This window comes from Myotis myotis, unplaced genomic scaffold (assembly GCF_014108235.1).
Source record: "Myotis myotis isolate mMyoMyo1 unplaced genomic scaffold, mMyoMyo1.p scaffold_m19_p_12, whole genome shotgun sequence".
Taxonomy (NCBI): domain Eukaryota; kingdom Metazoa; phylum Chordata; class Mammalia; order Chiroptera; family Vespertilionidae; genus Myotis; species Myotis myotis.
In genome coordinates, this window is record NW_023416316.1 from 20,991,883 (window position 1) to 21,019,245 (window position 27,363).

The window sequence follows — 27,363 nt, forward strand, 5'->3', positions numbered from 1 at the left end:
ATCTCGTTAAAAAAGAGACATTACATGTCTTAGATGATGCTTGATGCTACAGATCTAATACACGTTTTGCTCTGAAACTTTGATCGGTACTGAATCGCAGAATGTTTCCCCCAGACTTCCCCTAAATCAGGCTTGAACAGTGGTCACTCCCTTATGTATTTTCTCCTTGTCATGGGGGACACCCATTGGTGTTCCCAGGACGAGGGGTGAATTTGAGGAAGGGCCGTGGTCTCTGGTGCTTCCATTCTGACTGGATCTCTGCGTTGTGTCTATCAGGGGAGAACCGCTTCGTCTCGCCACTCTCATGGGACTTGGTGGGACGAAACCTCTTCGCCATGGCCGTGGAGGGGGCGGTGTTCTTCCTCATCACTGTTCTGATCCAATACAGATTCTTCATCCGGCCCAGGTGAGCTTTTCCTCAGAACTCTCGGAGCCCCCCGTTTGAGGGTCACAGAGAAGAAGCACCGGGAAATACTTGTCAGTGGCGTTTAGATTGAATTGAACTCAGAGCAGATGATCAAACTGTGTTCCTAAAGTGCACATCCCGAGCCCCCAACACTGCCAGTCCTGGGAACTGGAGCGTAGATCTTGTAGGGACTGCTTTAGAAATGATCTTTCTCTTGAAAAATCGCTGGAAAGGTTGACTTTTCTCAACTCTCCCCCCAAGACCTGTGAATGCAAAGCTTCCCCCTTTGAATGACGAGGACGAAGACGTCAGGCGGGAAAGGCAGAGGATTCTTGACGGGGGAGGCCAGAATGACATCTTGGAAATCAAGGAGCTGACCAAGGTGAGGCAGTGAATACAGGCTGTGACAGCTTGTCTGTAACGGTTTCAGCTTTAATGCGGGAAACTAGCTTCTTGGTGACGTGCTTAGTAAAAGGAGCATGTTCTCAAAATGCACATCTATACCCAACTTCTGTCAACTTAACTTTATTTAAAACACACCATGGGGCCTTCTGCATTAGAGAATACCTTTGTAATGTGCATTCTCATTCTTGAGTGTATTTATTTTTCACACTTATTCATGCATTAATTACTAAAACATACTAATGTTGTATACCTAGTCAAAGCTAAGTAGGGAGACTGAATGGTTGATTTGAGTTTCATGGTCTACAAAGCTGTTCTTTCTCCATTGCTCAGGAGGAGGGTCTATTTCGCCCTCTCTAGGTGCTAGAGTCCCCAAAGTCCACTTTTTTTTTATTATTATTATGTACAATATTTGCAGTGTTGCTATTACAGATTTTTTTTACGCTGTAGAATTTAATTTTTAAAAATGTGTAATTTCTTTGTATACTAAGTAAATGAAGTATTATGTAGACACTAATGACCAATATGTTTTGTAAAAGGTTGATTACAAATATTAGATTAAAAATAAAAAGAGCCGAAACCGGTTTGGCTCATTGGATAGAGTGTCGGCCTGCGGACTGAAAGGTCCCAAGTTCGATTCTGGTCAAGGACATGTACCTGGGTTGCGGGCACATCCCCAGTGGGAGATGTGCAGGAGGCAGCTGATCGATGTTTCTCTCTCATCGATGTTTCTAACTCTCTATCTCTCTCCCTTCTTCTCTGTAAAAAATCAATAAAATATATTTTAAAAATAAATAAATAAATAAAAATAAAAAGAAATTCACTTGTATTTTGAGCTTTAGAGTCATTCAGAAGCCAGACAGACCAAAGACCAAGGCTCTTAGCACATCTTATATGTGACATAGTCTCATCGGTGCCTTTATCTCGTGATGTGCCATTCCCTCTTCCATAGCTGCCTGGGATCGCCGTGAATCACTGTGGCTCATGACCTTTTGCATTTTGTTTGCAGGTGTATAGAAGGAAGAGGAAACCTGCTGTCGACAGGATTTGTGTTGGCATTCCTCCTGGCGAGGTACAGGCACTTTCTCTGCATTGTATTTGTCCCTGTTAATACCGTCAGTATTTTAACAGAGTATAAGTTCCCCAAAGGGGTCAAAGTGGCTGTTAAAGGCTTCTTCTCACTTTGTGTCTCTGTGAAGCAATCAGTCATTGAGGGGATGAGGACCCCATATGTCAAAAGAGAATGATTTTGGATTATCTCAGGCAGTTTAAGAAAAACATGCATGCCCAACATGTGATTTTGTGATCTGTTCAAGATGATGATGAAATTCAAAGAGATTTTTTGAAATTATATTTTCTTTGTTTCATTCATGTTTGTGTTCTTTTATGCCCTTTAGCCAGATTAGTGAAATTTGACTAGTGGGCTTTCATGACTGTTTTTCACTCCGTAACTTTGGCCTCAACCTAAGGACTCAGATAATATTACAGAATATGCCCACATTTACTAGTAAAATGATTCCGTTATAAAATACCTGTTTAAGTGACCATGTGATTTCTTAAGACAAAGAATATTAGACTCTTCATTGAAATTTGAGAATGGTGGGGTCATGCTATATGAAAGCTAAGCTGAGGGGGCCGTATTTCGTAATGGTCACTTGGTTTTAGAGTGTCCGTAATTCGTTATGCAGTTTACCTAATCTTTTCCAGTGCTTCGGGCTCCTGGGAGTTAATGGGGCTGGGAAGACGTCAACTTTCAAGATGTTAACTGGAGATAGCACTGTTACCAGAGGAGATGCTTTCCTTAACAAAAATAGGTGAGGAAAGAACCGGTCTGCGTTTTGCTCCAAAGACTTTTATTACTTAGTTAAATACGTCCTGTGTGGGTTTTTATGGTCACAACAGTACTATATAGATAGAGTTTATAAAAATGGTGGAATACAGTCAAGTGTAAAGAAGAAACTCAGAGTCATGCCTAATCCCACTCCCTAGAGATAATCCCTCTGTCTCTCCTTTCCGTCTCATTGTTCTTTAACAGCTTTATTCAGGTGCTGTGTCCATATCATACCGCTTACTTGTTTTAAGAGCACAACTCATGGTTCTTAGTAAATTTGCAGATTTTTGCAACCGTCACACAATCCAGGCTTAGAACAGTCCCATCACCCCAAATCTATTTTTTATATACACTAGAAGCCCGGTGCACAAATTCGTGCATGGGTGGGGTCCCTCAGCCTGGCTGGTGATCGACCGATCGGGGCGGGGGAAGGACCACGGGAGGTTGGCCTGCTAGAAGAGATTGGCTCTTGCATTGAGCATCTGCCCCCTGGTGGTCAGTGCGCATCATAGCGACCAGTTGTTTGGTCGATTGGTTGTAACACTTAGGCTTTTGTATATATACATATAAATGGACTATAAACTTGAATCATACTGTATCTAGAGTTTTAAAGTTAGTTTTCATTGTTAATAAGCGTATTATAATTGCTTCCCAAAGGGTTACATATTCTAAGATGTAGAATTTTATTTAATGGATTTCTTATGGTTGGACATTTATTAGTTTCTGCTTTTCACTCTGGAAGTATGTCCTTGTACTCATCTATGATTGTTTCCTCAGGGAAAATCCCTACAAGGCAAAAGGGTATGCACTTGCCCTCGCTAACAGTTGTCTTAGTTTTTGGGGCCACTGTCAGGCTGTCACCTGAGAATGTGCCGGTCACTGGGCAGTCTGATCAGTGGGAGTACAGCTCCACCTCAGAAGCCCAGAGACCATGTCACCTGGAGGACTCGAGATACGTGGGGCTTCTAGGCTTTGTATATGGTACAGGGCAGTGGCTTTTGACCTTTTCTGACCATGATCCATACTAGCAAATACATCTTACACCTAAACCCAGTAAATACAAAGGCATAAACAAGCACATAATAAAGGTTCGTAAAACAATACCTACTGTTACTACTCACAGTACACTCTGATAATTCTTACTCTTCTCTCTACCATGTCATTAAAAAATGCTGGTTGTGACCCAGTAAGTTCATTTCTCAAGCGACTAATGGGCGATGACTCACAAGTTGAAAATAATGGACAGGGGCTACTGGCCAATAAAATTGAGAAGAAAAAAGAACTTAATGTACTTATGCACCTCCTCCTCTGTCTCTAAGTGGTTTTTCAGTAGTAGAGTGAAGGAGGTTTAAAGAGAAGAGGATTCTAGAATAGCAGCTGTAAGGCTGCACACCTATATCCCTGGGCGTGTTCCTAGCACCGGGCTCCTGGGGCATATAACAGTGATGGGGATGAGTGGCCCACACTAAGGGCGATCACAGGGACTGGTTGGAAGAGCTGGCTTGGGCAGTGTAGCTGTGAGCGCCAGGGAGTGTCCATGGGCGCCTCAGTCATCGTTCTGAAAAAGGGTGGATCTGGGAGTCCTAATTATGTGCAGAGAGGAATGAATGCTGCCGAAAGGGTACGCTCAGGGGCTGCCTGGAGGCTGAAGTGCAGCTGTCAGATTGGATGTGGACACAACTTCTCCCACGTCACGGATTCTTAACCCGAGATTGGCTTGATAGTGCCTCACTGCCAGCCCTCCAATGTATGTCACAGTGTGTCTGCAGGTGTATTTTTTCCTGTCACCTGACAAACCAGGAGGGTGCCTTGGTTGGATATTGAACAAGACCAAAGGGGTTGGGGCATGCTGTAGCCGAGTTATGTATGAGCAGCAGAGTGCGGAGGGAGGTCACACCCAGAGTTGCTGGGACTCCTCTGGGTCTGAATGAAGGAGACTTTGGAGGAACAAGGCACTTGGTACAGAGGACTGGACCACAGAGTCAAGTCTGGGATGGAAGTGCGTGTGACTAGGTTATTGGTCATACAGTTGGCACCGTGGTTGGAATGGATTCAGGAATTCTAAAATGGGACCGAGCCTACAGATTATTGGGGAGCCGGGTGCAAGGATTGGGCGGGATGGAGGCAGGAACCCTGACTGCCAGGAGGGGCTGTCATCCTAGGGGCAGAAAGGCTGTTCCTACAGCAGGTGTGCTCACTGGTATTTCTGTCACACACAAGCGTACTTTATAGGAACATTAGGCAGGATCGTCTGACCAGTGTATCTCCAAATGCCCCAAACCTGACCAGTTTTGTTCTCCTTTGCAGTATCTTATCAAACATCCACGAAGTACATCAAAACATGGGCTACTGCCCGCAGTTCGATGCCATCACGGAGCTGATGACTGGGAGAGAGCACGTGGAGTTCTTTGCCCTCTTGAGAGGAGTCCCAGAGAAGGAAGTTGGCAAGGTACTGTGGGCAGCAGCAAGCTGGCCTGCCTCGGCTGGCATCCTGACAATATACCGTGTGGGTTTGACTCACACATGACCCTCAGCTTCATGCTGTCTTTCTTCCTGGATGCAGTGCTGGCTCTTTGCCCCAGCTTTCAGGGTGGGAATCTGCGGTGGCGGGGTGGATGGGGTGAGGGTGGGGATGGGGGGTGGGGAGCTGTGGGCAGACTCATGCTGGAGGGCATGGAGGAAGTGCCCTCCTCCCTGTTGTAGGCTCTGTGGCAGATCATGATGATAGAATCTGGTCTTACTCAGTGAAGTGGAAGCAAACATGGTTAAAGTCACCAAACCAGACAGATGTCAAGCAGCTTTTTATTGCTCAGGTCGGTGAGTGGGCGATTCGGAAGCTGGGCCTGGTGAAGTACGGAGAAAAGTATGCCGGCAACTACAGTGGCGGCAACAAGCGCAAGCTCTCCACAGCCATGGCTCTGATCGGCGGGCCTCCTGTGGTGTTTCTGGTGAGTGTGACTCGATGGAAAACTATTCTGGCCCGAACGGAAACATCCCTTTTCTCAACCCCTGTATGTCCAGGGATGTTGCCTGACCGGCTTACCAGTGACAAGCTCCCCTCCCCTGACCAGGAACAGCAGAGCGGCCTCAGGGAAGCAGAGGGGAGCCCCATCGTTCCATCCTCTGCCACGCCCTCCGATGCTCCCCAAGAGAGATGCTCCAGGGCCTGTTTCTGGAGCACAGAGAGCCCTGGCAAGTGTGGCTGGGGCTGCCTGTGTGATCTGACTTTTCGCTGGAACATTCTTTTTTTTTTTTTTTTTTTTTACCAACTATGTGTTCATCCCCTGAGAATGGAGAGTGTGGGCACAGCTTCAAGTCCCCCAACTAGCACCTGGGCCTTCATTCCCTACATGCAGACACATGGGAAACAGGAGACTAGATGGGACAGTGGCCCTGGGCCCTTTATCTTCTACGGAGAAGAGCATTGAAGTTATTGTAGGAGGAGGCCTGGGTTGAGGCTTTAATGTTATCCAGGCATTTGGACCTGAAATTTGTTTCTCGACGACTAGCAAGTCCAATAACGTGGGCTAAGCTGGAGCGAGCTAGAAGAAAAAGAGGAGAGAAGGAATTTCATTTACCAAAACCTTACACTGACTTCAGTAGAGATTTCAGACAAAAAGAATTTTTACTATATATTTGTCAGTCATGAAAAGATGATGGAAACTAAATGGCTCTTTCCTCCCATGTCTGTTTATTTGGAGGAATTTAATTTCATACCAATTTAAGGGGAGCCCTGGCCGGTCTGGCTCAGTTGGTTGTGCATTGTCCTGTGCACCAAAAGGTTGCACAGCATGATGCCTGGTCAGGGCATGTGCCCAGGTTGCAGCGGGATCCCCTGTGAGACGCGTGCAGTAGGCGTCCACTCTCATATCCATGTCTCTCTCTCACTCCCTTCTTCTCTCTCTAAAAAAATAATCTTAAATTTAGGTGGAGCTTCCTCCTTCAGGGAGACATTTATAAAAACGACCTGGTTCTTGTATGTACGGTCTGGTTCTTTGGCCCGCCCATAAGTAACTGGAATGGTTGAGTTAAAATTTAGGCTATTTCAGAGATGCTTCTGTGTCTACAACCAAATCTGTCCTTGATGTTTATTTTATTAGGATAAAATAATAGGATTTATTTTATTCTAATTACAGGACGAACCGACCACTGGCATGGATCCCAAGGCCCGGCGATTCCTGTGGAACTGTGCCCTCAGCATCATCAAGGAGGGGAGATCGGTGGTGCTCACCTCTCATAGGTCCGTAGCGAAGGCCTGGCCTGGCTTCTCCATTGTGTGATTTTAAAAATTCCAATTGACATAAATGACCACTGTGTAAAAATTAGAAAATACAGAAAGGCAAAGACAAAAACAATTATCGTCAGAATTACATCACTTGTTAGATAACTGTTACTATCATTGGGCAATAATATATCTTTGCTGTTTCCTTACGCAAACCTATGTACAAAGTGTGCGTGCCTGTGTGGGTGATTGATAAACAAAAATGCAAGCTCAATGTAATATTGCTCTTTCTCATTCAACAATATATGGTGAATATTATTCCAAGTCATTTCTTATAGCTGGAGAGTAGTCCAATTTAATGGTTCTGTTTTTTGTAGACATTTGGGTTGTTTCTAGCGTTTCCACAATTGAACAGAGCACTGCAGGAAAAGGGTTATTCCTACGTCTTCGTGTGTATTTGTAACAAGTCCCAGTGCAGTCACTGGGAACATTTCTTGAAATGCCAGATGTCGTGGTGATGTTCGCATGGGTAGAGGCACATCACTCTAAGCTGAAACCTGGTTCTGTTTTCCCACAGCATGGAGGAATGTGAAGCTCTTTGCACGAGGATGGCAATCATGGTCAATGGCAAGTTCAGGTGTCTCGGTAGCGTCCAACATCTGAAAAATAGGTAACAAAGATCAGTTCTTTGGGGTAGCGCCTGCTGAGAAAGCTTGTATTTATTTTTCTTTTGTGTTAGTGTTTTAAATGGTGGCTCTAAACTAAAGGGAAACAAATTGAGCAAAATGGTGTAGTGGGAAGAATGAGGGCTTTGAAGTCCAACAGAGCTGCATCCTGTCTTCACCTTTACTGGTTGTGTACTTTGGGCAAGTTACTTAAGCTCTCTGAGAGTCGGTTTCCTAAGGGATATTCCCCTTCCAGCTTTGTTATCATAGATGGAAGGGAGAAATACCTACATGCCAGTCTGGCAAGAGCAGAGAGTTGGAGTCAAAAACAGATGAATTTCTGGCCCTACCACTGTATGGGGGCGGGGCGGGGGGGGGGGGGAGGAGAAAATGGAGTGACTACCTCCCAGGCGTCAGTGTCTCATCTGTCAGGCTTTGAGGTGCAGGTGAGGATGAAGTGAAGCCATGTGTCTAAGGCCCTCAGCATGGCACCCCACCTAGAGCAGGTCCTTAGTAAGTGGCAACTAGTTCCTTCTCTCTGATTCTTACTCTGGGTCTGTCAGGGACCTCTCGTTTTAAATCTTCTTTTGATAAGTTTCCGGAAGATCCTCCATTGGGCTTTGCTTTTCTGCTCTCAGGTTTGGAGATGGGTATACGATAGTTGTCCGCATAGCAGGGTCCAACCCGGACCTGAAGCCCGTCCAGGAGTTCTTCGGGCTGGCCTTCCCGGGCAGCGTCCTGAAGGAGAAGCATCGGAACATGCTGCAGTACCAGCTCCCGTCCTCACTGTCGTCCCTGGCCAAGATCTTCAGCATCCTCTCCCAGAGCAAGAAGCGCCTCCACATAGAAGACTACTCTGTCTCGCAGACAACACTTGACCAAGTAAGCGTGGAAGAGCAACAATAGATTTATTTTCTAGGGAGAGGAGTCCTGCTCCCTCCCTCACCCCATTCTGGGCCCTAGAGCAGTGCAGACTAGATGAGTTTGAATTCCCCAGCTTCTATTGCTAGCCGTTTCCTACCAAACCTCTTAGAATCTGAAAAGGGCGATGATGCTGTCTACTGTATAGGGTTGTTAGAATAGCTTGTAATCATCATCTTAGTAACTACCATTTATTGAGTACCTGCCCTGGGCCAGACATTTTGCCTGGGTGCCTTATCCCAGTTAAATAACAGCAAACAGATCTTAGCACTTAGTAGGTATTCAGTCAATGTTCGTGTTTGTCCCTCTTCCCTTCCATCACGCCTGTATAAGCCAAAGCAAATAGATGATTGAGCAGTTGGTGAGTTGGGGGTCAATGTAGAGGGTTTTTAATTTTTGAAGGGTTAATGCTTTTTCAAGCTGTGTTCTAGTTAATGTGTTTATGCAGTCTTGTATTCTCCTACCTGCCCTGCTGTCCCCAGAGGGGAAAACGCGACTAAAATAAAGAGAGAGCAAGTCGAGGGGTATTGATAAGGGTCCATCTTTCTCTTGACAGGTATTTGTAAACTTTGCCAAGGACCAAAGTGACGACGATCCCTTAAAGGACCTGTCGTTACACAAAAACCAGACAGTAGTGAACGTTGCAGTTCTCACATCTTTCCTGAAGGATGAGAAAGTGAAAGAAAGTTATGTGTGAAGACTCCTGTTCCTGCAGGGTGGCTGAAAGAGAGGAGGGACTGCCCTTCCTTCGCACCGGGTGAGGAGCCCAGAGGAGCGAGCCGGACGCTTCCGTGGGAAGAAGTAAACTGGATACTGTACTGATCCTCTTCAATGCAATGCAGTTCAATGCAATCCAAACAGAATTCCATGCCAGGGGCAGTGCCTTTGTAGCCGATGTCTCCTATGGCTCTCGAGGGAAAAAGACTTGAATTTAGTGTATTACCTTATGTCTATGTGAACCTCTAGTATGGAACCCAGAGGACATATGGGTTTGAAATCATACTGGGTTTTTTTTATTTGTTTTGTTTTTTTGTTTTTTGTTCCTTTGTATTCTCACTGGGGTTGCATCAACAATCCGTCAAGTCATCATGGCCAGTGATTATTTGCCCACATCAGAAGGCATGCATGCACATCCTCGCTCATTACACCGTGCCATGCCATGAGACTGGTTTCCCGGTGCCACCTCCACGGAGGGCAGTGAGTGCACCGGAATTGCTAGTGCCAAGTGGTGCACGGTGTGTCATGCACACTTTTGTGGAAGTTGTGCTACTTGGAGTCTTATCGACATCACCAAATATCAGGTGACAAAAGTGGTGCCACGTGTGGGGGAAAGTCCTGCTCTGCTTCCCTCGTTGATGAGCTGCTGTGGTTGATGGTGACATGCAAATTGCGGGTGGCTCCAGACAAGTGAGACTTGGCTTCATTGTTACATTGTCCCTCGCTTGGAGCCATGGGTCTCCAGGGTCATCTTGCTGGGACTCCTTAAATGTACTTAGGTCCTGGTAAGAACCAGCACCCAATTCGTCGGGGCTGCTGGGGCCAGGGTGAGGGAGGGAGGAGATGGTGCCGATGGTGCGTTTGGACCTGGGCAGGCCTGTGTCCACTCGTCCTGACTGTCTGCCAACACGGTACACTGCATCTCAAGATCTTGTCCGACAAAAATGTAGTAGTATTTCTGGCTTTTCTAGAGTATGAAAAGATGGAGTTGTATTTTGACAAAAGTCTTCGTGCTTTTAATGTTACTTGGAATTTTAAGTCCTGTCAGTTACTTTTGACACCTTAGAATATGGCCTGTGGTGACCGCCCGACTGGTGCCTCATGACTGGAAAACAGCATGAGGGTCGAGATCTCATGACATTACATTTAAGTTTCTTTACTATCATTTAAAAGTAATCTCAGCTCATTAATCACGTTTCTTTCTTTCTTTCTTTCCTTTTTTTTTTTTTGGAGCCTGTGTTACAGCCGAATGAGTATGGGTGGATGGATAGATGGGGTGGGGAGAAACCAAGTCTCAGATCCCCGGTGCCATGTTATTCAGCTAACTGGTTTACAAATACGCATAGGTGGTTCTGCTGTGGTCGTGGGAGGCCAGTGAAAGGCAGTGGGGCAGCCCACTTTCTGAAAATAGCAACAATGCAAAAGCCAAGAGTGTTTAAACGTCATGAGGGTCACAAGACTTGAACAATGAGTATTTTTCGGGAGAACACGGCAAGTTTTAAAAGTTGTTGAACAAGACAGTTTGTGCTTAGGACATTGAGTACCTTCTTCAAAGAATTGGCTTTGAAGACCTTAGACACCTCATTCATACAATCTCAAATTTTTCATCTCTTCAATCACTAATCTATCATGAAAAAAATAAAAGCAACAAATGCCCCCACATGAAGTATATTTCAGACTTTTCCAACCCAGTCTTATTTTTTTAGGCAGTAAATACTTAAAAAATATTATTTTACCAATGCTTAATGTCATCTGTATTGAGACAACAAAAATAGGAGGGAACCACTGTTTGGTGAAATTCAATTGATCATTCACTGTCACTTTTTTCTAAAATTTGTTAACTCAAAGAGTGTAAGATTTCAGATCTACTTTTAATTTATAGTTTTTCCTTTTAAAATTTACAGAATGTTATCACATAACTTGTTGATTGGAAAAGAAAGTGATTTTCAGAAATGATTGCCAATATTGTTTTCTAAAATGATAAACAAGTAATGAAGGCGTATTTCCAAATACTAGAGATCATCCAATGTATTTTATGCTATCTATAATGATGTAAAACTCATAGAATAATTTAGTTTCTCCTTGTGTAATATTTTCAGAATCAAACTTCTGTTTTCCTATTTTATCAGAATCATGTTTGAATGGTCGACTATATCAAATCCATAAGCAACTCTTTGCTTTAATTTCTCTGACTTCAAGGCCATATTTAAAAATCATCAAAAGGCACTGTGAACCATTTTGCAAAAGAACAATGTTTCAACATAGATTTGAAAAGATCTCTTCTGAAGCTAGAAACAATCTACAATTACCATCAATTTCGTTAATACTGTTACCTCTTAGGTTATCCAAATAGATACCTTTTAAACTTTCCTATGTAAACCTAATTATATAGTAAAAATTTTTACCAACTCTTACTCAAGTAAAATCTTTATATATCCCCTGTGGAACTATAACTATGTGAGTTTCAGAAAATTCTCAAGTGTTCAAAGATTTCTGCTTTTGCTTCTTTTGGACATCTTGGAAAGTTTATGAACAACTGTGAATATGAAAAATACAAAAGAAAACAGTAACAGAGCCCTCTATACCTAAATGCCCAGCTCAGTTCATTGTTAAAAACAAACAACCAAACCTCAAACTACTGTATTTCACTATCTGTACTGAAAGCAATGCATTGTGGCTATTATTGCACATCATTCATTCACTGTATAGTAACTATTGACTAAAGGGATTTGTCTATGTTTTCTTCGTGTGGTTGTATATATCAGGAAAATTGTTTTTTTTTTTCCCAAAGAGCCATGTGTCATATAATATTGAACCACTTTGACATTGAGATATTAATTTGTACCCTTGTTACTACTTAATAGTAATAATATAGTACTATATAGAGTAGTGCTCTAATTCTCTTTAAAATTGTTGCATCCCTTTGATAGAATGTTTCTATTTACATAGGATTAGGTATTCTATTCTTCCTTCCGAAACCCTAGGATGAAGCTATGTTTTTGTGCTTTTTCTTTATCATCGGCCCTTCATTCCAAGCACTTTATGTTGTCTGTGATGGGATCTATTTTTGCACTGGAATACCTGAGAATTGCAAAACTAGACAAAAGTTTCACAATAGATTTCTAAGTTAAATCATTTTCATTAAAAGGGGAAAAAAAAGAAAAACATTTGTATTGTCTATAACTTTATATGAAGCATTAAAAGCGTATTTCTGTGTTGTAATGAGTCATGAAGAAATAAAGCTGTGATGGTTCTATTGATCTATACACACTTATTTCTGCATTTGGAGCACCACCTACTGTTAAAGCAATTTGGATTCAAAGTAGAAATTCTAGAAAAGGTTGGATGTTCTCTTCATCACAAAAGAGAACTGAGGGGACGACTTGGGAATTTCAAAAAGGGCGTTTTGCACTTTCACGATTCAGTTAAGAAAGTCACTGAGATTAAATTTAAAAGGTTTTTTGATAAACATATTCTGCGTCATGGTGATGAAGCGGTGATCTCTGCAAACCCTCTAGAGCTAAGCCTATTTAACAAAACCTCATTTCTTCATGTGGCGTTGAAAAAGCTACAAAGGCAGCCTTCAGTGCTCTTTTGTTTACTCAACCAAAGCACAGGGACACTACACTGGCAAGTGTCCCAGGAGGGCGAGTGCGCAGGGGAGGGAGAAGGATGTGGGCCGAGAAGGGACACTGAGACTAATATCAGAGACCCTTTCTCCTGTAAAAGGTGTGGTGCTATGATGAGCCGTGTGGATTAGTTTTTACAGTTCATGAGCAATTAAAGTGTCAGAAACAATGTCTGCTTGTCTTGGTCCTGGAAGAACGCCTGTCCGACAGCCCCTGGTAGCGCAGTGGAGTCGTGGCTCTATTTGTGACCCTTCTGAACAGTCCTCTGCGAAGGCGCGGATGGAAACTCCAGTTGACTGCTCAGCATCAGCATTCCCACCTTGTATCCCCGCCCCCCCCCCCCCGCCCCCTCGCCCCCCGCCCCCCGCCTCCCGCCCCCCCCCCCCCCAAGGTCACATTACAGTGACTTCTATGCAACCGATAGAAAACTGTTTCTTTGTGAAAAATGACAATGGAGGGAGAGGAACAAACTACTGAAAAATGAAGAGTTAATTTAGACGAAAATGTAACCCATGAGTTTTGACCAAAACATTCTCTTATCCAGAGAAAAGCCAATATAAACATTTACAGATTTTAAAAATATCTGGAACCTTTGGAACACGAATAAATACACTAAATATGAAAAAGTATAACAGAAAATTAGCTACCCCTTTTCCAAGTGTTTATTGTGTTGTCAGGCACCTCATTTAATCCTCGATACCTGCCCTATGAGGTAAGTAGCACCATTTGACATACGAGTAAGTTGTGGCTCAGACGATAAGGAACTTGTCCAAAGTTATACGGCTAGTAACCGGCAAAGGGTTCTTCTTGGTGAAGCTGGGTATCACTTAAAATTATCCTGGTCAATATGGCATCATTCTATGATAATTCAGCAAATATTGATGGACCTCTATTGCGTGCCAGATATTTTTCTAGGTTCGGAATCCAGTGTCGAAGAAGACAGAATTCCTGCTCTAATGAACTTAAATTTCAGTGCAGAAAATATATTCACATGCATAATGGATGTGTGGACAAATAAAATAAGTTCAGACAGCAGTAAGTACCAAGATGATGAAACATGGTCATGGGATCACGATGGAGAGGAACCAGAGATGGCCCCTGTGTGAGGAGTGACATTTATGTTCAGATCTGATTACAAGGAGCAGAAGGCGCCAGCATTTGGAGGTGGGCAGGAAGAACATTCCTGGAAGAAAGAACACCTGGTGCAAATCCATAGGTGGGAAAAAGCTTGGCAAGTTGGGGAGCGGGAGAGAGAACAGCAGCGTCTCTGCAGTGTGTGTGTGTGTGTGTGTGTGTGTGTGTGTGTGTGTGTGAGGGCTCGGAGCTTCGAGTCTCACAGGCCAGGCCAAGGTATCTGGATTTTATCATTAGTGCAATGAGGAGCCACTGGAGAGTTCTAAAGAAGGTAGTGGTTGGACCTAATCCAGTGATGGCGAACCAATGACGTGCGTGTCAGAGGTGACACGCGAACTCATTTTTTTTGGTTGATTTTTCTTTGTTAAATGGCATTTAAATGTATAAAATAAATATCAAAAATATAAGTCTTTGTTTTACTATGGTTGCAAATATCAAAGAATTTCTATATGTGACATGGCACCAGAGTTAAGTTAGGGTTTTTCAAAATGCTGGCACGCCGAGCTCAAAAGGTTCGCCATCACTGACCTAATCTGTTTTCAGAAAATGCTGGCTGTATGGGGAGAAAGGACAGTAGGAAGGCTAAGGAAGAGGATGATGGAGGGTGGAAGCAACACACAGGGAGGAAGGGGAATGTTCAGGAGCTGACGGGCTACAAGTAGGGGATGAGGGAACAAGAACTATCAATGTGACTTAGTTTGTGACCCAAACAAGGCAGGTGGTTGTGTTAAAAAGGCAGCTGGTATTTCAGATGGGTGCTCAGAAGTAATGATAAGGGAAAAGATAAAAATGTATGAATCATCAGCACGTGTATGGTATTTAAGTCTTGGGACTGAATGAGCATGTATCTTGAGCTCTGAGACCCTATCACATTTAGAAGAGAAGCCAACAAAGGGAAGAGAGGGACTGGCCAGTGAGGAGGAGGAAAATCTGAGTATGAAGCCATAGACCGATGCTCAGAACCAAGTGTTTGAGGAAGCAGTCATTTGTGTCCAGCACTGCTGAGGAGGTGAGCCAGCTAAGGGCAGCGAGAGACCATTGAATCTGGTAACACAGAGGTCCTCAGTGACCCTCAGGAGAGTCGTTTCAGTGATTGACAAAGACGTAAGCCTTCCTGGACTGGGCTCAGGGAAGATAAGCGGTAGGGAAGGGAAAATGGTAAAATACACACAACTCTGCAGAGGGTCTTGCATTGAAGGTAAGCAGAAAACATGACAATGGCTGGATTATAAAGCATTTATTTGGATACCTGTCTTTTTTTTTTTTTTTTTATCCTTGCCCAAGGATATGTTTTTATTGATTTTTAAAGAGGAAGGGGGAGAAAGAAACACTGATGTTGTGGAGATCGAACCTGCAACCTAGGTATATGCCCTGATGGGGAATTGAACCCACAATCTTCTGGTGCATGGGATGACACTCCAACCAACTGAGCCACCCAGCCAAGATTGGATTCTTATAAAGGTACTAGAGACCTGGTGCATGGATTCGTGCACCGGTGGGGTCCCTCAGCCTGGCCTGCAGGGATTGGGCAAAAACCAGCTCTCCGACATCCCCCGAGGGGTCCTGGATTGCTAGAGGGTGGTTCTCGGGTGATGCACCCCAGAATCAGGCTCCCTCCTCTCTGGTTCCAGGTGAGTCACCCAAGAACCGCAGCTGCTAAGTCACCGCAGCTCAGCAGCTCCTGTGTTGAGTGACTGCCCCCTGGTGGTCAGTGCGCATCATAGCTACTGGTTGGAGCGTCTGTCCCTGGTGGTCATTGCATGTCATAGCTACTGGTAAGACTGTCAAATGGTTGGATGGTTGCTTAGGCTTTTATATATATAGATAAGCTGCACCTAAGCAACATCTCACCTTTCTGATTTTTTGTTACTCCTCACCTGAGGAAATTTTTTCCATTGATTTTTTCAGAGAGTGGAATGGGGGGGGGGGGGGGCGGGGAGAGAGAGAGAGAGAGAAATCAATGTGAGAGAAAGACATCGATTAATTGCCTCCCACATGCGCCCCCTGCTGGGGCCCAGGACTGAGCCTGAATAGAGCCTGCAACTGAGGTACATGTCCTTGACTGGAATCGAACCCAGGACCCTTCAGGCTGTGGGCCAATGCTCTAACCACCAAGAAATGGGCCAGGGCTTGTTTTTTTTAATTCTTTAGACATTTCTTCCATCAGGAACCGTACACACTGAATGTTGTTGTTCAGATTTCCCTTAATTCATAATTTATGATTTTATTTTCAATATATCTTAGAAATGTAAAATAATACAGATGTAAATATAGACAATCAAGGGAATTTAGAAGTATCAAACTTAGTTTTAGAAGGCTGAGAGGCACTCAACTAAAATGGAAATTTCACGTGTTTCAAGGAAATCCATAGCATGTCTGTGGTGATACTAATGAAACTCTCCTCTGGGATTACCATCATGTTGGTTTCATGGAACTTAACATTCACAATTATATTGGTAAATATTACTGTGTCAATACCCTACAGCAACACAGTGAAAACTCCAAAGAAGATAATATAAATATAAAATGCAAATTAAAAAATCCAGAATGGATATGTAGGCTTTTATTAGGGCAAGTATTTCCATGACCACAAAATCTCTTTTAAAACAAATAGATGTCACAAGTATTTTTATTAGCCATCTAAAATGAACAAAATTAATAAAATTAACTATACATGTATACATTTCAGCATATGAAACAAGTCTTCTGAAGTTATTTTTAACATTGAGAACTAATTACATTATTTTCCAAATTAGAGTGACTAACAATTAATGTGAAAACCATAATTGATACAGATGACACAATTATACTGCACTTTCCCCAAGGTAAAGAAATACATTTGATCTGATATTCTTACAAATCCGATTTGCTATCACAAAATAAATTTTACTGGGCAAATTATTTTTTTAAAATCTCAGAAAAAACAGACATGTTGAAAATACAGACATTGCATGTAAATAATTTTAAAATACTGTCAGGCACAGAAATGTAAAAACATCATTTAAATATAAGAAAATGCTATAAAGCAAAGGGTCATCAAAATAGAGAATAAGATATTTTGAAAAAAATGAAACATCAAGATCATAAATAGTGGCAACTATTTCTACAGTATAGCTACCTAAATGCCATGGGGAGGGACAATGAACAGAACTACTTTTGGAGGTGGCAATGACAAAGAACAGAGGTGGCTTTAGAAATGCAGAGACATAGCGAATTAACTTACCACCTTCTTCAAGTAAGAGTGAGATGCCCTTGGGAGCATTTAAGTACCATTAGCAGACACATCTTAAGACAGTTCTTGAAATGCTTTGCATTTCAGTGGAAAACTATTTCAACGGTGAAAACGATGTAGGAATCAGAAGCATATTCTGCTGAGACACTAGGTAATTGACACATTCCCGAACTGGAAAAAAAAACCACATCATATAAGAAGGCAGATAAAGTTACTGACTAACTCAAATCTGCCCTAAGAGTACCTCCTGCCCAGTGAAATGGCTTACCAGCCACCACGACTCTGGGATCCTCATGAGCCTTATGTCTCCCAGCTGCACGACTATCCGCACTCTCATTCCACCAGAGAACATGAACTACAGAGAGAAACCAGAAAGATTCTAGAGACTATGGTGTGGCTACAGAGGAGAAATGCAGAAAAGTTAATCAGATATGTTAAATCTTATTCTTTAAGTCAAAATAGTGAGTACCAAAAAGGGAAGACTGAGTATGTTAGTGATCAATTTCAGAGGGGGTCAGAGATTTGGGAGAGACATTTATAAACTGATTCACAAGCTGGTTCTATAGATGAAACAGAAAACTAGACAGGGGAAGTAAAGTAATACAACTCAAGACACTGACAATCCATACTGGACCCAGCTTTCATTCCTTCCTACTCCATTTTACTTTTCTAAAACAACCCCACAATATTATAAAAAAGTGATTATTATGGAAAATTTGGATGATACAAAGAAGAAAATAAAAAGGAGCATTAATTTTAACTGCCCAGAGAAAACCTCTATTAATGTTTAGTCTTTTTTTTTTCTTTAAAAAAATGTGAGCAAAATAAAATTAGGGTCTTACTGATAAGTGATATATATGATGAACATATCTATCTGTGTAATATAAGTACTTAGATACATAGCATGTATGTGCCATGCCCACTGTTGCCAGTGTTTCCTTCCTGTAGACAACGCTGGCATATAAACCTCCTCTGAATAGCACCTACATGTGTATCTATAATACTCACACTGTCAAAGAGGACTAACATTTAATGGGTGCTTATTCTGTGCCAGGTCTGCTTCATAAAAATCTTAGGTCGTAGGTTGTTATCGATAAGCAATGGAAGACACAGTGAGGTTAAGTAACTCCTTCAACATTGCTAAGTTATAAGTGGTGGAGCTGGGATTCAAAGCCAAACAGTTTGGATCTGATTATTTCCTCAAAATAGACTCCCAAAATTCAAATTGAGAGGACCAAATAGTATATCTAATATGTACTTATATGTGTACAATGTACGTGTTATACACATCCTCCAGAAATGATGTGCTGACTTATACTCAGCATATTACTATTCTGTTATCTGTATAGCCTCACACCAGAGTGTTAGAAAGTCATTATTAATCATGCATATGCATTGCATTTGACATAAATATATATAAATAAAATTACATTTTGGTCTTCTTATATATATGAACACAGGAATACAAACACCAAAGTGTTAACAGTATTATCTTTACAGTATGGAAAAGGTTTGTTTCTCCCTTTGGTCATGTCCATGTTTATAGTATTTTAAAAATATGTAATATTTTTTCTGTTCTGAGACACTATCTCTACCCCTAACTAATGTTATTTTTAAAAAATCAATAAAAGTATATTTTGAGGGGGGAAAAAAAGAGAAAAAGAACAGATATTTTCTTGAGGCTCCTTGCAGATTTTAATTTTATCATTCTGCTGTACCATGGAAAACAACATTCAGCTTTGAAACAGGCTTCATAAAGTGTTAACATACTATATAGAGAAGAAGTAAAACGGGGATTTTTCAACCTTTAAAATAAAAGAAAAACTTAAAAACTTAATAAAAATTAAAATATATGCCATAATGAAAAAGTAAGACAAACTGACCCAAGCGACTTAGTAGTTCACCAATACATTCTGCCATTTCATAGAAGAAGTGGACAACTGTACCTCTGTTGAGTGCTCCATATTCTGTGTGGAAAACTCCAACTAGTTTGGAGTAGCCTAGAATGACGTGGGCATTAATTGCCTTTTTAAATGTGTCACCCCATACAGCTGGCCCACCGGGTTTCATCTGAAAAGTAACCAGTTCATAGACTCCTAGAGTAGGGAGAAAAATAAGTATTTTACAAAAGATATTCAATAAATTTCTCATCAGGTGAGTATGGCTCCAGTGGGAGGCTAACATATGTATACAAACTTGAAAGATCATATGTGTATACATGTTTATGTGGACACATTATGAATTCTTTGCATTATTTTTCCTTGCTTCTATGTTTAGAAAGTCCTTGTCCATGTTTAAGGGTCAGTTGTTAAGCTTATCATACAAAACCAAAGGGAAGCTATAGCAAGCTATTATCTGAAATATTTTTAATCTATAAAATAAAGCAAATATTGAGAATTTGTTATAGGATTAGGAATTTTGAGATGCCCAAGTCTACACTTACAGGTAAGAGCTGAATAAGAAAAGTAGTTTCTGACCTATATTTTCTTCTTCCTCCAATTCTGAGAGAAAATACATTTTTTGTTTGTGTAATTTCCCCCTATAGGATTCCATTTTCTAATAGGAACAGCAAGCAAACAATGGACCCAAAGTGGTATCTGAGATTTTGAGGGAAAAATAAAAAGCTAAAAAATTGAAGGAGATAGTTGTTTGTTCCTGAATATCCAGGTAAACACTTGGAAAGCATTTTACCTCTGGTAAGAGGAATGGGGCAGATAGAGAGAAAGGAACTAGGGGACAAGTAGATTTGAGAAGAAAAAGGGAAAAAAGTATAAAGCTATTAAAGAATTATGAACAACACAGGGGAAGAGAACCAAGACTTGACCCTGTTCTAGAAGCCACTTAGTTCATTTAGATAATGCTGAAAGCTAAGTGGGCAAGGGTCCAAATAAGATTTTTCTTTGAAAATATATTTTTATTGATTTCAGACAGGAAGTGGGAGGGAGAGAGAGGTAGAAAAATCAATGATGACAGAGAATCATGCCCCACACTGCATGCCCCGCACTGGGGATGGCGCCCACAACCCGGACATGTGCCCTGACTGGGAATGGAACTGTGACCTCCTGGTTCATAGGTTGATGCTCAACCACTGGCCAAATAAGACTTTTCAAATCTCTTGTAATCTAAGATGACACTACAAAATTAGTTTATGCTTTTTAAAAAATCTGACTTTTGTTTAAAACTAGGTTGAGGTAAATAGTATTTCCTTAAAGTCTGCAAGGAAGTTAAATTAGCAAGGAGACAAATCTTTAGTAATTATGTTCAAACAGAAATAAAGAAGAAATCAAAAAAGTTAAAATATAGTAATAGAGCTTAACACTTTAATTCGTTCCCCCAGCCAGCCTAATAAGCAAAGATACACTTAAGTAGCTATAATTTGTGTAAAAAAAAATTAAACCATGACAAAATTTCATACATTATCCTTCACTGTCTATACTTGTTTGCTCTAAATCCCCAACTTCTTAACCTTTACTCTCTATACCATGTCAACTTTTTATATTCATACCAAAACGTTAAAAGCTTTTTTTTCCAAATTGGAAAAACACTGCTAATGTTCATTGTTTTAATGAGAAGCAAAGAGCCCAAATTCATTTCACATCTATAATCACAATATATTACTCTCTAAAACGAAGGCTTATTGTTTTCTCCCCCTAAGAAACTTTAGTTTTTATAGTTTCAAGTCTTTAGTATTTTATAGATCAAAACTCAGTGACTAGGAGGAATGGACTTACCTTCCTTTGGAGGCTTTTCTAATTTGCACCATGGTACCAGATACGTAATCTCACTCTCTTGTTTATCCATAAGAGCCAAATTTGGAATGAGGAATTGTTCTTGCCATTCCTTATCTTTGGCCAAGGCTTTCCGAACTTCAATGCGATGAGCAAAATTATCTATGGGAAGAAAAAGGAATAAGGAAAATATAAACGTTTTATTTAAAATCATCTAGACCTTTTTTGGATTTCATTTAATTCAGCACGTTTATCAAGGCCACACAGGAACACTGCATTAAATCACTGGGGACCCCTCCCCACACCAAGTAGATGGGACATCTATCCCAAGTTTCTCATGGCCTAAAAGGGGTGTAGAAATGGAAACAGCAAATAATAACGCCATAGAGTGGACTTTATAGACGCTACCACTTAGTAGGTAGTTGCATGGCTTCGGTAAGTTACTGAATCTGAGTTTCTTACTCTGTGAAATGGGGATAATGCTGTCTCTACACCTATAGGGTTGTGAGGAAGAAATGATTTAACACATGAAAGGAGCTGAAACAGTGTTTGGCAGCTGGTTAGTACTCAATTTATATGAACTATTCTTATTACTTTAACTGAGACATTTATATTGCCAGTTTAGGAAAATACTATTTTCCTTTGGTGGTTGTGATGGTGATGGTGGTCAGGTCTTAAATTTAACATAAATGAAATTAAGATGCAAGTTTACAGCCCTGGTCGGTGTGGCTCCCTTATTTGTGCATCATCCTGTGCACTAAAAGGTGGCTGGTTCGATTTCCAGCCAGGGCACATGCGTGGGTTGCAGGCTCAGTTCCTGGTGGGGCCATGCAGGAGGCAGTCAATAGATATTTCACTCTCACAGTGATGTTTCTCTCTCTCTCTCTCTAAAAATCAATTTTAAAAAATCTTTAAAAATATGCAAGTTTACAGCTTCATCTTCTTTGAACAAATAGCTTCCAAAGAAATAATGCTGATTATCTGACTTACTGTCACCTACTGTTTTACCCAGTATTATTTCTCTTCTGTATGTTACCCAAACAGGTATATGTATTTACTAACATATGGACCAAGTACTATGTTTACTATTAGGGCCTCATAAGATGGATAGTGAAAGTTTTCCATGGTTTATGCTGTGGGTGAGGAATAACATCTACCTCAGAGCTTAAGTCAGTTAAACCAGGACCTTAACTAATTTTTAAATGAAACACAGTTCTACTTGTTTACACATTAAAGCATAAATTGTGTTTTGATTGGGTTTATTCTATTACAACAGGGGAAACCCCTAACCAATGGCCATGTTAAGAAGAGAATGAGTACCTTTCATATTAAATAAAGTACTTTATATGACCAAACACTAAATGAAATTATTAAAAGTTCTTTGGATATCATCAAGTCCAGTGTCACAAAGATTTGACACTGGAGTACCGAACATTCTGGGGATTCCTGTAACCTATTCTCAGGTCAGCTTCCATAGGGGAGAACTCTGTGCAGCATAATACTGAATTCCCTAAAACCCTGGGGTGTACAAATGAAACAAAAGTGGTTCCATAAACATAACAAATTATTAAATCTCAGAGATGGGTGATGCCTAGAAGTTAACTATCATCCACATCAACCACTACTACCCACCCCCAAGCCCCTAAATATCTCAACTGTTTCCACTAAAATCCTGTCATCCAGCTGGAGCTTCAACGATAAATAAAAAGAACTCTCCTCTCCTTTTATGATCTTAACCCACGTGTGCTTTTACAATTACTGCTTTAAATTTTTCAGAAATCATCTTTATAATAATCCATTGTATAATTTTTTTTCTGAGCATTAAAACCTAGCTCACAATTTTATGATGTGAAATATAAGATGCCATTTATGGTAACATAAGGATTTGAGCAAGAGGTTTTCAGAGGTATACCTCGCACTGGGAGGAGTGATCAATGACTTTTTGGTGTTGTTCGGTTTTTTAAAAGTTTAACCTGTGTGTATTTATGGTAACGTAGATCCAAGAACTAAGTTACGTGTGACAACTAACAGAATGAAAAATCTGTACTGAATACTTAAGCTGATGACTCATACCATACTTCCAAATATGAAATGCTTTATTCACTCTGCCTCCAAATTCTACACTCCAGTATCCAACCAATTCAGAGTGAGCTGTCCGAAGGTGTACGTTTTTCTTAAAATTTTCCAGAAACTGATTCATCTTTGAAGGCTTAAGAGAATAGGTACGAAATTCATAGAATGTTCCATCGCTCTGTCTAGGTCCCGTAGCAAAAGATGAATACACCTAAAAAGAGACATGGCAAATTCAAATATTTGGGGAAGGTAGGGCTTATAATATTATGCTACAACCAAATCTGAATTTGGAAACAAGGGACACTCATTAGACTTATCATAGTTCATGCTTGTACCTCTGTTCTCATCTCTCCACAGATACCTGTTTAGAGAGATGTCAATAGAGTATGGTGAATACCTCGCTACTGTTTCCTGGTAGGGGTCCACCATTAGCCATCTTTTCATGAAAAGTTAATCATAATGAGGCACTGGAGTCTTAGTCAGTCCTTTATTCAAGAACTACAGTTAGGATTCTAATAAATTTACACGTTTTACCTTATTTATCCAATATTCTATCTCTAGTTGATGCTCTAGGTGTTACAGTTATTCATTTAAATGAACTTAATAAAATATGCACATTTGCTGGCAGACATGGTAAAAATGTGTTTACTAGCAGAAAACTCTTTATGAATGCTGTAAAGGAAAAAAAACAACAGGCCGGAATGGTCTGAATCATTATTAGGTTTAATTACAGATGAATCTGAAGGGCATTTCATCTATCCGATGACACTAGGTTGATGGAAATATCCCTTAAGGACCATTAGTTCTCTTTGTATTAGTTACATGTTCACTATATAATTTTTTGTTCTAATTTAGTACCCCTAGGTCTGAGTGAACTTAACTTTAGGTAGGACATGGTCTGCCAGAAATGATCTTCTGTGTATTCATATGTGTGTGCACATGCACAGGTGTATGCATACACTCGCAAATGGTATTTGCATTTACAAATCCATCCTACTGTAGTTTTGGTTGTTATGTGCCAATTTTCTGAAGCTGATGAGTCAGCATTACCTATTAAAAGTTTTGGTACAAATTAAATTCTGGACAAATTATACTGACTATCTAGTATGTCAAATGAAATCAGTACACTTATTTCTCTGACATACAGGGTGTCCCCCAAAAATGTATACAGACTTTGACTAATTATTAATTCCAATGGGTTAAATCTGAAGAGAAAGAAACATCAGTTGAACTATCAGCTGTTAAAGTGTGTATACATTTTTTTTTTGGGGGGGGGACTCTATATTTTTGGTTAAAACACACAATTGTCTATGTATTTTATTTGTGTAAAATGTTACAGTTCTAATTATCGATATTAGTTCATTCCATTTTTGTCTACTAAAGTGACGTTCCTATAGCCCAACTGTCTATGCTTCCTTGGAAAGCAGGTATTCCCACCAAAAACAATTGCAGCTGCTCCTACTTTTGGATGACATGCTTTTTGTGTCATGTTAACTAAATTCCAACAAGAGAATGGGATACAAATAAACAACTGCCTTATATTATAGTTTAAAAAGTATTATGGATCAAGTATATTGGAAAATGGGACAGTGGGGGTATTTGTAACAATTGCTTTTTAAGTTGATTCTCAGGGAATTTGTATTGGGAGACAAATACATGGTCAAAAGTATGAAACTGAGTTTGATAACACTTAGTTCTAAATCCTAGCTCTAAAACTAATTCTCTCTGTCTATACCCCTGAGACCCAGCCTTTCCCAGTTAATTAGCAACCTGTAGGGCAGCAGAAGACAGTAGTCCACCCCTGACTAATGGTCACAAGGTCCAGACCTCTGGCGGGCTAAAGACAACATCTTGCCTAAGTTTTGCTTCAGGTCCTGACCCCTAAGGTGGAACCATCCATCCCCTGGCTACTTTCCCACTGGACCAGGCAGAGGGATGTTGGGAAAAAACCTCAGAACTGTCCTCAAGACCTGAAGACCTGACTTATTAGCCTGACCTCACTTCTGGCCAACGAGCTCCCAGCACGAGGCTGAACCCCTAAACCCATGGTGTCTTGTGAGTTTGCCCTGCATGCCATCCGGGAGTTCGGGCTTTTGAACATTATCTTCCCTTTCTCCTGGATGCTGTCATTCATAATAAAACAGACAATATTTCTCCACTGCAATTCTTGGCTCTGCTAGCAAGGGGTGGACAAACTCTTTCTGTCCTGTAACATATGTTGTACCTTCTGTAGGAGAAACCGAAACAGGAGAAGCCCAGTGAAAGGTTGAACAGCAGTGAGATCAGTGTGCGTGTGCCTCCGGGGGCGGTGATTTTTGTTGCGTGTCAGAAAGGAGAACTATGCTGGGGAAGGATTGGTGAGTGATTCCGGCGCCCTTATCTTTCAAGTTCCATCTCGTTTTCGCCAGCAATAATTTCCAGTTCACTTATAAGAACATCAGGACGACATTTAATAGAGTTCAGAATAAAGTTGTAAGCAATAATTATTGGCCCTTCCCTAGCAGAGAATCAGAAGGATAAAGACTGTATTGCTAATCTTGGGTGAATGGGGCCATTAATGACTCTTTTTTAGCCTTCATTAGGAAGTCATTCTCTAGGTGAAACCCTGGCCACAGAGAAAGGAGAAAAGTATAAACCTCAAAAGGAAAAATATCTCTGGTTAGATTTACAGACTAGACCAATTCCCGACAGTGAAGGCTGAATCACAAAAACCTACTTCGTACCTTATGTACCTAAGGTTGAATGAGTTCATTTTACAGGGTGGGGCAAAAGTCGGCTGACAGTTGTGAATGCTGAAAACACAGTATTATTCACACTGTCATTGTCCATACGAGCAACTGTCAACCTACCTTTGCCCCAACCTGCCTCGGCTAGGAGTCCCTGACCCCGAGCAGCTGGAGCACGAGGGCAGCACCGAGCGGGCTGCAGGCTGGTGTGCAGGTGCACGCATGCGCGTCCAGGTCTGGGCGCGGAGCCCGGGGGCCGCATGCGCGGGACCCGCACGTCCCTCCCCCTCCCGCCGGGGAGCAGCTGGGGGGCGTCCACGCGCCCGGTACCTGAGGCGTCCAGGCCTGCGCGGCCAGAGCCCTGGTCAGGCGGCTTCGGAGGACCAGCATGGCGCGGCGCGCAGCGCGGAGAGGGCAGCCGGCCGGTGCTCTTCTCTGGATCCCTCCTCCTGCGGCTTCGCGACTTGGAGAAACGACTGGACAGCCCGCGGCGCAGGCTCGGGGCGGGCGCGCCGGCTTAGCTCCGCCTCCCGCGCTCGAGGTGCGCGGGCCGGTCCGCCCCGTCCGCCGGGCTCCGGGCTCCGGTCTCCGGTCTCCGCCTCCCGCCCCGGGTGTCGCCACGCACCGTGGGGGGCCCTTTCTTTTCTCAAACCTCCTGACCCCGAACGTGGGAGGTGACGCGGCACCAGCTGAATGAACGCCGAGGTCCTAGCTGGACGCCCTCCGGCCCCGCCCTCCGGCCCCGCCCTCCGGCCCCGCCCTCCGGCCCCGCCCTCCGGCCCCGCCCTCCGGCCCCGCCCTCCGGCCCCGCCCTCCGGCCCCGCCCTCCGGCCCCGCCCTCCGGCCCGGCCCCTTCACCTGGCCTCCCCGGCGCAGCCGCGCAAATTCGTCCATGTTCGCGCGGGGGGTGTGCGGGTGTCCCGCGTTGCCTTCAAGGTCGTGGAGGTCATTGCCCGGGAGGATGCACGTGAGGTCTGAGTGCGCCCTTCCTGTCGCCCCTCCACCACGAGCTCACCTGGGAGGCTCCTCGGAGTGACCCGGGTCGTGCTGCTCAGGCGCTCAGAGGATTGGGGGGCACCGAACTAGGTGCGGAAAAGTCAAATTCAAACACACGTAGTTTGAAATAGAATCGTTTTTAAGCCTTGAAAGCAAAACAGCAGACCTCTTGCTGTTGTCCTCCCGGCTGCCCCTTATCACGGGTTCCCAGAGTTAACCGCTACCCTAAGGCGTTTCTTCTAAGGCTTGTCCTACCCCCGCCCCTCCTTTCCCCCCTGGCATTTTCTGGCATTTCTTGGTATTTTAAGTTGTAGATATGTCTATTGCTTGGACAATGAGGATTAGGTCGCTTATCTACCACTCCCCCCAGATACACTTCTTTTCCCACACCTGACGATGCTTCCGTTAAGTATAGTTAATTGTTACGGTAATTTACATTATATTAATGGTCACATTTTTCTTACTATTCACATTATTATATACAATACGTAACTAAACACAAAATGATAGTCGTTACCGCACAGGGAGGCAATGCTGGTGAATGCATTCCTGCCCGGCCGTCACCTGTGGGTGTAGGGGCTGTGCCTTGTGCGGACTTGGAATCACCTGTTCAGAGGAAGGGAAGCTTCTTAAAATTAGTGATTCCCAGAGGGGCCGCTTCAGTTTTTCCAGTCGATGGGC

The 27,363-nt window shown here is 42.3% G+C and overlaps 2 protein-coding genes across 10 annotated transcripts in view; one reads left to right on the top strand and one right to left on the bottom strand.

The window, feature by feature from the left end:
* Window positions 1-12,424, top strand: part of ABCA1 (ATP binding cassette subfamily A member 1) — a 114,407-nt gene extending 101,983 nt beyond the window's left edge. For 3 of the 6 annotated variants that reach the window (XM_036330153.1, XM_036330155.1, XM_036330157.1), the window contains 10 exons: window positions 277-406; window positions 668-788; window positions 1,818-1,880; window positions 2,516-2,622; window positions 4,947-5,088; window positions 5,453-5,587; window positions 6,776-6,879; window positions 7,439-7,531; window positions 8,165-8,408; window positions 9,004-9,144. In XM_036330153.1, coding sequence (XP_036186046.1) covers window positions 277-406; window positions 668-788; window positions 1,818-1,880; window positions 2,516-2,622; window positions 4,947-5,088; window positions 5,453-5,587; window positions 6,776-6,879; window positions 7,439-7,531; window positions 8,165-8,408; window positions 9,004-9,144 — 1,280 coding nt within the window. Of the gene's footprint in view, window positions 1-276; window positions 407-667; window positions 789-1,817; window positions 1,881-2,515; window positions 2,623-4,946; window positions 5,089-5,452; window positions 5,588-5,710; window positions 5,832-6,775; window positions 6,880-7,438; window positions 7,532-8,164; window positions 8,409-9,003 lie in introns of those variants that run through there. The other 3 variants (XM_036330156.1, XM_036330154.1, XR_004971195.1) reach the window with 2 other exon arrangements.
* Window positions 12,425-16,475: 4,051 nt separating this feature from the next.
* On the bottom strand, window positions 16,476-26,408 carry LOC118667230 (protein NipSnap homolog 3A). 4 transcript variants are annotated; one of them, XM_036330159.1, is made up of 6 exons: window positions 26,017-26,408; window positions 22,961-23,171; window positions 20,891-21,049; window positions 19,106-19,255; window positions 17,428-17,514; window positions 16,476-17,330 (listed from the first exon to the last, which is right to left on the bottom strand). In XM_036330159.1, exons 1-6 carry the CDS (start codon window positions 26,074-26,076, stop codon window positions 17,254-17,256), a joined length of 744 nt encoding a protein of 247 aa, XP_036186052.1. In that variant the 5' UTR covers window positions 26,077-26,408; the 3' UTR covers window positions 16,476-17,253. The 4 variants fall into 4 exon arrangements, with proteins under 4 accessions (XP_036186052.1, XP_036186051.1, XP_036186054.1 ...); XM_036330158.1 differs by having other exon boundaries at window positions 19,043-19,255; XM_036330161.1 differs by lacking the exon at window positions 19,106-19,255.
* Between the last annotated feature and the right edge of the window lie 955 nt (window positions 26,409-27,363).